Source organism: Atta cephalotes (genome assembly GCF_000143395.1).
Source record: "Atta cephalotes unplaced genomic scaffold scaffold00017, whole genome shotgun sequence".
NCBI classification, from domain to species: Eukaryota; Metazoa; Arthropoda; class Insecta; order Hymenoptera; family Formicidae; genus Atta; species Atta cephalotes.
The window spans coordinates 1463736-1475506 of NW_012130081.1; the positions used below are offsets into that span (position 1 = coordinate 1463736).

The following is an 11771-nucleotide window of genomic DNA, read 5'->3' on the forward strand; positions in this document are numbered from 1 at the left end:
TTGGAAAAAGTTCCACTTTATTTTGACTAGAAGAACATTTGATCAAAGAGTTTTGACTAGAACTAAAACCAATAAGTCATCTTCATAGTTCCATCAGAATCGCGTTGAGTATCCATCACGCTGGATTGGCGAACCAAACGGCGAATATTTGTCGTGCTTGGCCGTTGATGTTCTTCCAAAATGGATGAAGTAAACAATACTTTGGATACTTCCTGCATTTCTACTGTCTCTCGCATCGACAAATCCTCGTAAGAAGCCGCAATTGATGATGGTCTAAAGAATACAAATTTTAATAAATCAGAAGTCTATAATTTCAGAAGAAAAAATAGAGAAATTATATCAAGAATGTACAGAAGATGTCATCAAAATATAACTTCTAAATTATTCATTTTTTTTACAAATTAATATAATTATTATAATATAATTATTATATATTATTTCGATTTAATTGATATTTTAAAAGAGGAAATTTGTTGTTTTTTAAATTAAAATAGCTTTCTAATGTTTTATCTGAAATAAAATATAAGTGACAATTAATAGAAGTGCATACTTTGCTGGAACACAACGGATACAATCCGCGCATGTCCAATCTTTGCCAAATAATTCTCCTTCTTCAACCGTTTGTGGTAGACGATGATGTAATGTTTCCGGTAGTCGCAGTCCGAACAAGCCACCAATTACCGAGATTGTTCCCAATATGACTAAAGGCAACACAAGGTTTTCTTTCCCCTGCGAATCATGTTCGCAAATATTTGGTATATTACAAAAATATAAATTGTAACCAAAGATGAATGTCTATATTTATCTTTGATATTTAATAAGATAATAAATTAAAATTTATTAAATAATACATTACAAATTTGAAAAACTATTGGTAAATTTTATAAAAGTATATTTTCTGGAAAATAATAATAAGAAATAAGAAAACATTATTGAAATAAAATTCAAATCAATTCCAACTCACAAGATATGTTACGAAAGGTATAATGATAAGACCAAGGCCGCTGATATATGCGGAGAAGCCAATGGCAACTCCTCGTAACTGCGTGGGATAGAGCTCTCCAGCGAAAGGATAAATAATTAAAAATGATGCTGATATCGCGGATTTTGATATGAGAAATAGTATCAAAGTCTCCATAACAGCATCTTGAATAAAAAGATAATAATTATAAAACAGATACTAATTATAAAATATCTTAGTTTATTTTTAGTATTTCAATTTTGATTAATAAATAAACTTATTGCTTTCAATGATATCGGTCGATTATATGATATTCAATGATACATTATATAATTAACTGATTATATCACCACTTGCTAATTAATCGAGTCATTAATTAATTGACTAATAGTGCGTACCGGATGATAACAGCACTGTTGCAATGCACGACACTCCAGCTATGACCATGCACAAGCAAAGCGGCCATCGACGGCCCCATCGATCCATTACAACCCAACAAGCGATGTAACTGGGAATCTCGGCAAGGGAAGAAAACAGAAAACTCAAATGTTCTTCATTTCCCAAAGTCGGACCATAATAAGAAAGACCAACATACACCATATTATTGGCGAACCTAATCGCAATAAAAATTCATTCGTGTAATCTCTATATTTAATATCGTGTAATTTCTATATTCAAGATATTTTATCTACAGACAAGTCTAATTAGAAGCAAATTATCGCATACAATTTATAATCAATTTGAATTATTGCTTTTTTATTGATTACAAAGATCAAAATTTTCAACGTGTACTTATAGATATAAAAATTGTATGATAAACAGATACATCCTTTTCTTTCTAATGTCCAATTTCTTCATCTCTAAATAACTTTATCCAAGAGATATCTCTTGGATAAAATTATCCGCAACTTATCTGGAAGTGAAGAAATTGAGCATAAGAGTTCTTATCTGAATAAGATATATTCCTTTTTTCTAAGAATTTAGACTAATTATTCGAAATAAGTCTAATATAGTAATCAAAGTCCAGAAGAAAACGCGAAAACTTCACGAGTAAAAAAGCAGGGAATTCATTGAATTTGTTATGCTTCTGACAACTGATTATAAAATGATTAATGCGCTTGTGTATTTCAACTTACCAATTTAAAGTAATAAGACATGTTTTGAGACGCATATTTGGCAATTTAAAAAGCGAGAGCACACCAGGACCAGTTCGCAATCTCTCCTCCTCGCTGTTCGATTTCGACATCGTCATACGCTGATGGAGTTTTTGCGTGAACGATGTCGGAAGTTCTTTGCCATTTACACGGGCCAAAATCTCAAGAATATCATTAGCCTCACTTAGACGACCTTTCGCTAATAACCATCGCGGTGATTCCGGTAAGAACCTATATAAGATCTCTAATCTTTCACATAAATGTTTTCATGTATATACACTGTAAAAAGTAAACTGTTAATTTTGACTTAAAGACGTATAGTGGACTTTCTAAGTATGCAAAAATGTCAATTTTAACAGAAAGTCTACTATATGTCTTTAAGTTAAAATTAACACTTTATTTTTTATGTACAATGCCTCAAGATAGCAGACAATATTTATAAAATATTTACGAAAGATTTTTGTAAATATTTCACTTACCACCAATAAAAGAAATATATTAAAAAAGGCACACTTGTGGTCATAGCGAGCGTTCGCCAATCGCGTATTAAATAAGTGACACCTGCCAGCATGCAAAGACCCAAAGTATAGAAAGTACAAGTCATAACCGTTACGAATGAACGGTAATTTGGGCCGACCAGCTCCAAAGCTACAAAAACAAATTTATAATAAAACCTAAACTCAATTACAAGTGCCGACATAGAACTAGATAAGATATCTTAATATAATAAATTAATTTCAGGATAATTAACTGATTATAACATTTAAATGCTCACATATAATAAAAGGTATCTGGTAAATCGCTGGTATTGTCAAACCAACGACAAAGCGTGTAAAAGCCCAAGTCCAAAAATTATTCGAAATTGCCGTTAGAAAGCCACCGATTATTAATATCGCCAAACACGTAAAGAATGATAACTTCCGACCAATTCTATCCAACAAGATAAACAAATTGCTATTTATTACATGTAAAGAAAGATAATTTATTGTCTATTTTACTTAACAAAATAAAATTCTACACAGTACAATATGATACGAAATACAATAAAGTATAAGATAAGCAAAAACGAATGTAGTAAAACAAAGGAAAAATTTTTAATAAAATTTTAATTTTTACGTATTTGTCCACAAAAATAAAAAAGACAATACGTAATTTTTTTTAATTAATTAAAAAGAAATCAATAAGTGTGAAATTTCTAGGAAAAAAATTTCCTGAATTATCATTTACCTGTCATTTAATGTACCAAACAGATACACTCCTATAGGACCTCCTGCATTAAGAACTACTAAACCAATTGTTGGATAGATCGCACGACCGCACACGAGATCAAACTATAACATGATTTTCTAATGAACTAAAGTACAGCATCTAACTAAAATATTTTGCTTCTTTTGTTAAAAAAAAGTTTATTCTTGTATTTTTTTAATTTCTTCGAATGTAATATCTTATACGTATATTCGTAAAGAATCGTACATTCAAATTTTCTTTTCAGAAACGAATAAAATTGTGTACCAAAAGTTTAAAGTTTTAAAACTTAGTTCACTTCTAAAAATTTAATGTACTAATAAATGAATTAATTCATAAATTAATTTCGTTGCAGATTCGCTGCAATGTACGATAAGCTGTACTAATTATTTTTTCCGTACAATTAGACAAACGTACATCAATGACGATGGACGATGTTATCTCTGAAGTTTCATATTCCCAGCCGTGATCGCAGGGCTTGACAGACCATGACGCGTTAGGCAAATATGTCGCCACGATAGAGTAATTCTCCATCGTTGTCCAGTCGATATCATATCTCATGCACTGGCTATATGTCTCATTGTCGTCCTGCTTTTATATAACATCTTTTAACATCTGATTATGCGATATCACATGAATAATGTATTTGCTACGAACTGTAAGACAGGATCGATCCTACCGGGCTACATCCGATCGAAACAAATAGCAGTCTTGCCTCCAGGATTAACGCATTCTATTTTACTACAAAATCTCATATATGTACAAACGTTGTGCTTACAAGAATTGACTTTTCCAATTGCTCCTGGCGCAATCAAGGGATGCGGTCTACACTCACACCGCTGTACGCATCAATTTATCCTTGTTGTCTGTCAAATATTAAACGAGGACAAATGATGTTTTCAAGTAGTGTAAGCATAAAATAAAATACATCCAAAGTAAAAGCGAACTATAAAATTAGCTTGTATAAATTGCTAAGTACCAATTAAACAAAATTCAATTTGCAACTAAATTACATTGCGATTAATCAATGAATTATACATGTGTACAGAGAAGAAGATAAGTCACGAACGCAATATTAAAAGATAAGAAAATGTGTTTGCATACATGAATAACTAGCGCTATCATATCTAACGCTAAATAAGAAGATACAACACGTGCAGCAGATAAAGAAACGAGAAATGTATGAACATGTAATGGGCGTTTTTATGAATCGACCTACAAAAGCAGTGTTGCATAAGCATCAACCTCGATATCGTGTTTTCTCATAGCGCACCTGGCTCGCAGGAATGGCGATGCGTTTTCTGCGAGCAATGTCCATGTTTTCCAAACCTGGCACTTTGCACCAATGCAACGGTGTGTCTGCCATGAATAATTGATTAAAGGCGCAAAAACCGCACGGTAAACACGCCGGCAAGCAGATCAACCAAAGCAACTGCTTCTGATAACGACCAAACTCACCAACAATCGGCAAAAGATCGTCGAGATCGAAGTCATTCTATGAAACATTTATGCAAAGCTATTCGCAATCAAATAGCACTTCTAATTACACAGAATTCTAATTATGCATCTTATTGCTTTTTATTATCTGTTATAAATTTCCTGAACAGAATTTTTATTTTTGACATTTTTATTTTTAATATTATAAGAAAAGTAGAAGAAAAATTTCAGGAAAAGACAAAATACGCATTTTTTCTATCCGAACTGATTATAGAATTACTCATATATATCTTTAAAAAGTCATATGAATTAATTGTGTCTTTTATCTCATTAAGACATAATCAAGATTTCTCTAGAAATTTGTGATTCAAATTGCAATAAAGTTAATTAAAGAATAATAATAATTTAATATTTTCTCTCTCTTGCTGGAACTGTTCACCTTAGTATAACTAGATTTTTTTGTTTTCAAATTCCAAAATTACTTTAATACTAAGCCATGTTTTATAAAACATTTTAATCATGTTTTAATGAGATATATTTTCAAAAACATATCAATAAGTTTATACCGTTTCGATAATTAACGAATAAAAAGTTAAGTCAACTTAACTAACTTATTGAACTATCTTCAATATCAAATTTCGTTTTCGTGAATTCGGTACATAATCGAAATAAGAGACAAAAGAATGTCGTTCAAGGAAGCAGACAAATAATACTTACATTAGCTTCCGCGACTCCATTATCGGTCCGCGTCGAGTCACCACCATCTTGTCGTTCCATTTCGGTAAACTTCAACCTTGTCCCACGTTACCGAAAGCCTCGATGATACCTTACAAAGACGTCACGTGATGTGCATTAGCCTCCATCTGTGGATGATTTGACCGATGCGAAGCGCGTTGCATCGTTTCTTGCCCTTCTCCCTCCGCAATAAAAGCGTAAGAGTGACTTCTCTTTCTTGTGGATTCACAAAAGTGCACCATGCACCTCAATGATTTCAGCACTGACGGCGATTCGCCGAGCTGCGACTTCTATTAACAGGATATGGATCCAAAATACAAGAACACCAGTGAGTTCGAGTATTTTTCAGTTGCTGAATTTATATAATATTTAATTTTTAATAATTTCGAAACTATTTATCGATATATCCAAAATAGATTATTAATCCGTTTTCCAGTTTTCACGTTTAATATTCAAAAAATACGAAAAATGTATGGCCTGTTTTAATTTTTAAAAAATTTACGGCAAAAGAAAGATATAATTAGTTCTTCACAATCAGAATTCACACAATAGATCAAATGACGAATGATTGGCGAGAACTGTAAAACACAACAAATGTCAATTGTGCTTCTTTTTGTATAATGCAACTGATGCACCCCAGATATATTAAGTTGCATAAATCCCCCTAGTTAAAAAAAACGCGAATTTATGATTTATTATAAATAATAACACTGACATCTTGATCAGCTTTACGCGCACGTTTGCGCTGTTCGAAAGAACGTCGGAACATAAATCGGAAATACAACGAACGAGCAGTTAATCTGTGACGCGGGGTATGCTCTTTAAATTAGATTAAAGGTATTTAGAAAAGATTAAGAATAACGCTGGCACGCACATGCTATTACGCATGATGCCAGCGATCGCCTTTTTATCCCCATCTCCATCTAGATAGATGGGATTTTCGTTTCAAAGTTCCATCGTGATATAAATTTTTAATTTCATTAAAAAAAAGATCCTTATTTAATGAATTCTCTCTGGCGAGCGTAAGAAATAATCTGAGGCATAAATAATCTGAGGCAATACTTACGGGACCTATTATAAAAATAGTGATATAAAATAAAAAATAAAATTTTAATTTCTCTAAAAATACTCTCGCGAAGAAAAAGTGAAAAATACGCGATAAGTGAGGTGTTCGAGAAAGGGTAATGACACATTTGTGCTCGATGTATTTGATCGGCGACTGTATGTAAGTAATAATGCGTATCATCGCGTGTAAGTAGATTTCAAATGGAATTTATTTTCGGGCCATCATGTTTTTCGTGAGAGAAAAGAAAACTATGAAATAAAAATAGGAAGCAATTCGCAATTTCTGCCGATTGAATCTCGTTTCGTGATCTCGATAATCGCACTCCCGACTCGCGAGCGCTTCTTCCGCGTTTCGAAGCTCGCTCGTGTTTACGAAGAAAGGCAAATTAAATCGGTGAAGAAACAGCAGTCGAAATGACTCGATATTATATGGCACTGTCGCTTGGCGATTCGTATAATCTTGTCTCTTGCATTCAACGGTACAGTCAGCCACATTAATGTCTTAAGTGATATGCAAATCGAATTGTTCCTGTGCGATGCAACGTGGATGATGCATCCCCGTGCATCGAGGACATGCGAACGCCGAAAAGAACGTCTTCGCGAAGAGTTACAATATTGCGTCGCGATATTTCTCTATGTGTCGTAAGGACCTTGTGAAGCCTGCTAATCGAACGATCATTAATGTGACCGATTATACGCTAGACACACTTTCCGAAGAATCGTCCTCCAATCATTCCACGATCGCTCTGGCACTCATGTAAGCGATGTAGCCGAAGTCACATTGTCGTTGTCAATTATAAATCACCACAGGAAACACAATCCTCGCAAGCACCACACGACTGACTCGAACCGAATAGGAATAAAACGATAACGCGATGCATTCAGTTCTTGCACCACATTGATGTGCCGCACCCTCTCCCATTGAATTCCGATTAGCTTCTTGCGACTGTCAAGAGTAGAGTTCACTCAAAGAAACAAGTGAAGGAAGAAATGCACATTTTTTTAAAGATCCGATTATAATTGCAATGCTTAGAATCATCTATTCTTCTAATTTTCGGACACGCTGGTTAAGTCAATAATTTCATAAGAAATAGTAGATTTTGATATTTTTTTTCTAGATGAAAGAGATCCTTCGAAAAGACAGAGAACACTTTATTTGCACGAATCTAAAACTTAGATGGAGTAGACAGCAACTTTGAATAATAATAATATATACCTATATATTATCAATTTTGAAATTGTAAGTCATGAACTGTTTTCAAATTTTTAATTTAAAATCCATAATTTAAAACTGTACAAATGTTACGTATTGTCTTCATTCACTTGGCTCTCTAAAATTTCGGGATTTACTTGACGTTAATTGAAATTTCCGAGTAAATGCTCCGTACAGTCTGAGATATTGATGGAGCTTCATTGAAATTTTAGTATTCTTACTGAGTATTCTTACCCAATCACATGATATTCAATATCTAATTATTATTCTATTATATGTTGATTGCCATGCTGTACAATCGCGAAAAAGTCTGCGATAAAAATGTCTTTTAGTTGACGCGGCAGCCAGTGGATTATGTCAACTCACACTACATTAAATCTGATAGCTTTATGTTCCCTCTCGCAAATTTCCCTTAAATATACAAAATAAAATCTCTTCTGTAACATCACATTTCTCGTAATAGTAATTCTTCTCTTTTAAATTATTCTTCCGTTCAAAAACTGTTAGATGTCCACAAGGTGCGAACAAATTTGGTGCTTTTCCCTTAGCTCGATACCGATCGCAGATGCAAAAAGGGGCATCGAGTTGAGCAAACATTAATGATTACGTCCGATGTGCGAAGGGAGATCATGCTGTTCGAAAAATCAGCGATTGTCCCCTCGCATCGCGAGAATAGGCCGTGATTTTTGCTCGTTGCCTGTCGTTCTTATCGCGACACGAAGGAGCCTTATTCTACAGAGATCGGCGGATCGAGTGCCAGGAAATTGCTTGGAGGAGAGGGTGGAGCAACGACGGCAGGCGGACGTCCACATCCAGAATCGTCCCCTTTATTTTCTTCTCTCGCTTCACCCACACATATATAGGTCGCCCAGAAAACACATTTTCTTCCCACCACGCGTCAATTATAATTAGCTCGATCCGATCGCTTTTCTCGATCGGCAGCAGCATTCGGCACTCTCTCGCGCAACGCACCAGACGTCATTCACGCACGCAACTTTTTTTTGTTTTTTTTCTTTTTTTTTAATTAGTTCGCCCACTTCGCGACGGTGACGTCACTCTTGGCATTTCGCCCCGGAAAAAATGTTGCGAATCGCAGGGAGTCTCAGCGAGGTCGTTTTAACGAGACGAGAGATGTCGGTATCGCGACGATTTCGCGGAAACGAGAGATCCATTGAATTTTATCTAGACTCAACAGACGCATTTTTTTTATTGCTACGGCACTATTGGAATTTTCATTTGGGATACAATATGTTACAGTTAATTACTATGGAACACGTGATTCTTAATTGACGGAGAGACTGCAGCATCGATAATTCTTCCTAGAAATGACGTTTGCATGCGATGCAATGAAAGGACTTTCAATCGCAACTTCTGCAATTTAAAGTACAATCGTAGTTCTCCAAGTAGAACTCTCTTTCGGCAATATCGTCGAGAATAAAGAGAAAAAAAAATAGGAATACTCGCTTTTACTCTCCTGCGATGCACTTGTCGCCACCGCCGCGCGGTTTCAAGCATCGAACAACAGATCTACGCGTTGGGCTCGTGTTTCGCGACTCGATCGTTAAAAAATATTATCGAAAATATTGTCTCGTACGTACAAGGACACCGCAGGCGAAAGGCGAATCGCAAGGACGCTCGCGAGCCCGTGGGATCACTTGGAAACTTCAAAAAACTGCAATATTGTATCGCTTTTAATGTAAGGTAGTTATTGTAATCTAATATTTAACGTCTTCCTCCCCCACCTCCCCCCTGTCAAAAATATATTTAAAAATTAAAAGATAGATACAGTTGCAACAAGATATGAAGGCAGTCGTAAAGAGAGAAAGATAAGAATTGTCGAGATCTTTCTCTTCCTCAGTATTTTTTTAAAAATACTCCATTATAATTTTTGAATCCAAAAATATACATCAGTACATTAGCTATATAAAGATTAGTATATTAATAATATAGTGCACTCACATTTTCTCAGGAATGAAATTTTCCATCGATCCCGCAGGCCGACAAGCGGCGCGATCCGGCCCGCCTCGCGATACAAAATTTATATTTACTTTTACATATTTGCTTGGCCTTCTGTTTCTTCATGCATCGACGATCCGTTCTCTCTTCTCGAACGTGACGCCGCGATTCACGACGAATCACGAGCCAACCACATTATCATCAACATCCTCATCATTATTATCATCCTCAACATCAACATCAACATCAACATCATCAGCATTATTATCATCATCACCATCATCTTCTCTCTCCGATCCGCTCCATCAATCATCATCGACGCATCCCTGGTAAACTTCCTTACTTACTTCACAGCGCACATCATCACTGATACAGCGTAATGCACACGACTTTTAAATATACTACATAAAATACGCTCATATCACGTACGTTCGCTCTGGTAAGCATCGCACGCACTCTAGGAGTCTCGACGATGAAAAGGCTAAACAACTAATTAGTCGACAAGATAAGTCGCTTTGTCGTGCTATTATAAGTTCCTCCAGGCTGGCTTCGCATGCCGACGAAAAATCCTCGTTTCATCACGTACTGAGAATCTTCCGCTGTAAGGACGTGTTACGTCGCTTCCTCCGGATCATCACGAAAACGTCGTTACAGCGAAAAAATCTATTGTTAAGAACATAGGCTTCGCGTGAATATTTTGCGATAACTTATAGTCTACAGTGATCTTCTCACAGAGCGGCGTCGGAATCCGATAATTTTTTTTTTCACGTTGAATTAACACTTCCTGTGTTAATCTCCTATCACTTTTAAGAAATCTTTGGCATACGAATTTTTGGAATATATAGACTTCTCTTGTTGCACGGATTATCCGAAGCTCTGTTAAAGAAATTTTTAATTCGTTCGATAAAAAAATAGGAATTGATTAACAAGTGTCTAGTCTACAGGATAAAGAATTAATTATATTGACAAGGATATCGATACTCGTTACGAAGCCAGTCTGATGAAGCACGGTACTCGAGAGCGAGTTTATCTCTGGCCACGATCCCGACATGTGCGTTTCAGGCTCGATCAGGTTGTCGAGGTAGAGGAGAAAGAGAAGGAGCTTTGATCGTAGGATATGCTAGGATCAGGATCGTCCGCCAGAATTTCGTCTCTACAATCGACGAAAGGATCGCGAAAGATCGCGAGGACCGTGCTCCCTTCAGGATAGAACGTCGACTCCTCGCACACGAGAGTCTCTCCAAAAATCACAGTCACATATATATCTATTATTTTTTCTTTTTTTGTATTTTTGTATCTTTTGTCACTTCTGTATCTCGTCGCTTTGTCTCCTACGCTTTCTCTCTCTCTCTCTCTCTCTCTCACACACACATTTCTTTCTCTTACATCACATATCTTTGATTCATCCGTTCAGCGATTTCACGCTTCATTCTCGCATCTGACTCTCTCGTTCTGCCTTTTTCCCCTTATTGGCGAATTCGGCGACGCAATTCGCGGCGATTTCGCGCAAAAATTGAGATCTTCTCAAAAAGAAATGCATGATTATATAAGTGTTATAATAAATGAATATAATATACATGAAAATTTTTAAAATATTGATCGGAACGATAATTACGTTCTTAATCATATTTCTAGTCTTTGATAACTCTCAATATAGATTTGATCAGAGATCTTTTATTATTGAATATTTAACAATGAATTATGGACTTTAAGGAGAAAAATATTTCTATCTTATAAAATTCTTATTGTTCAACAAATTAAATTGCATAACTTTGTTTTCCCATTTTTATTTAAATCTAAAGCAATTATTTTTTTTTGTTATATATAATTCAATAATTTAAAGATAATTAATAAAAAAAGATATGTAGATTAAATTTACATTTCATAGAGATAGTATAATAATGTAATCTTTGTTAATAATATAATAAAACTCTATAAATATGTACATTGATGCACAATAAATAACGTAACTAATTGATCTCAGAATCATCGTTATGATTTTCAC

The 11771-nt window shown here is 34.9% G+C and overlaps 1 protein-coding gene across 1 annotated transcript; it reads right to left on the reverse strand.

Annotated features, from left to right (window-relative positions):
* On the reverse strand, positions 1–4849 carry LOC105618495 (organic cation transporter protein). The gene is made up of 10 exons (XM_012200028.1): positions 4634–4849; positions 3778–3951; positions 3343–3446; positions 2891–3045; positions 2595–2763; positions 2098–2346; positions 1360–1574; positions 965–1146; positions 551–729; positions 1–273 (listed from the first exon to the last, which is right to left on the reverse strand). Exons 1-10 carry the CDS (start codon positions 4724–4726, stop codon positions 63–65), a joined length of 1731 nt encoding a protein of 576 aa, XP_012055418.1. The 5' UTR covers positions 4727–4849; the 3' UTR covers positions 1–62.
* Positions 4850–11771: the final 6922 nt, after the last annotated feature.

Bases quoted from the DNA above. Each gene is read 5' to 3' on its own strand.
- LOC105618495 (XM_012200028.1), bottom strand. From the start codon at position 4,726: ATGGCAGACACACCGTTGCATTGGTGCAAAGTGCCAGGTTTGGAAAAC. The intron at 3,952-4,633 runs GTGCGCTATGAG...GTTATATAAAAG, and splicing joins TCGCCATTCCTGCGAGCCAG to CAGGACGACAATGAGACATA. The intron at 1,147-1,359 runs GTACGCACTATT...TTTTTATTCAAG, and splicing joins AACAGTGCTGTTATCATCCG to ATGCTGTTATGGAGACTTTG.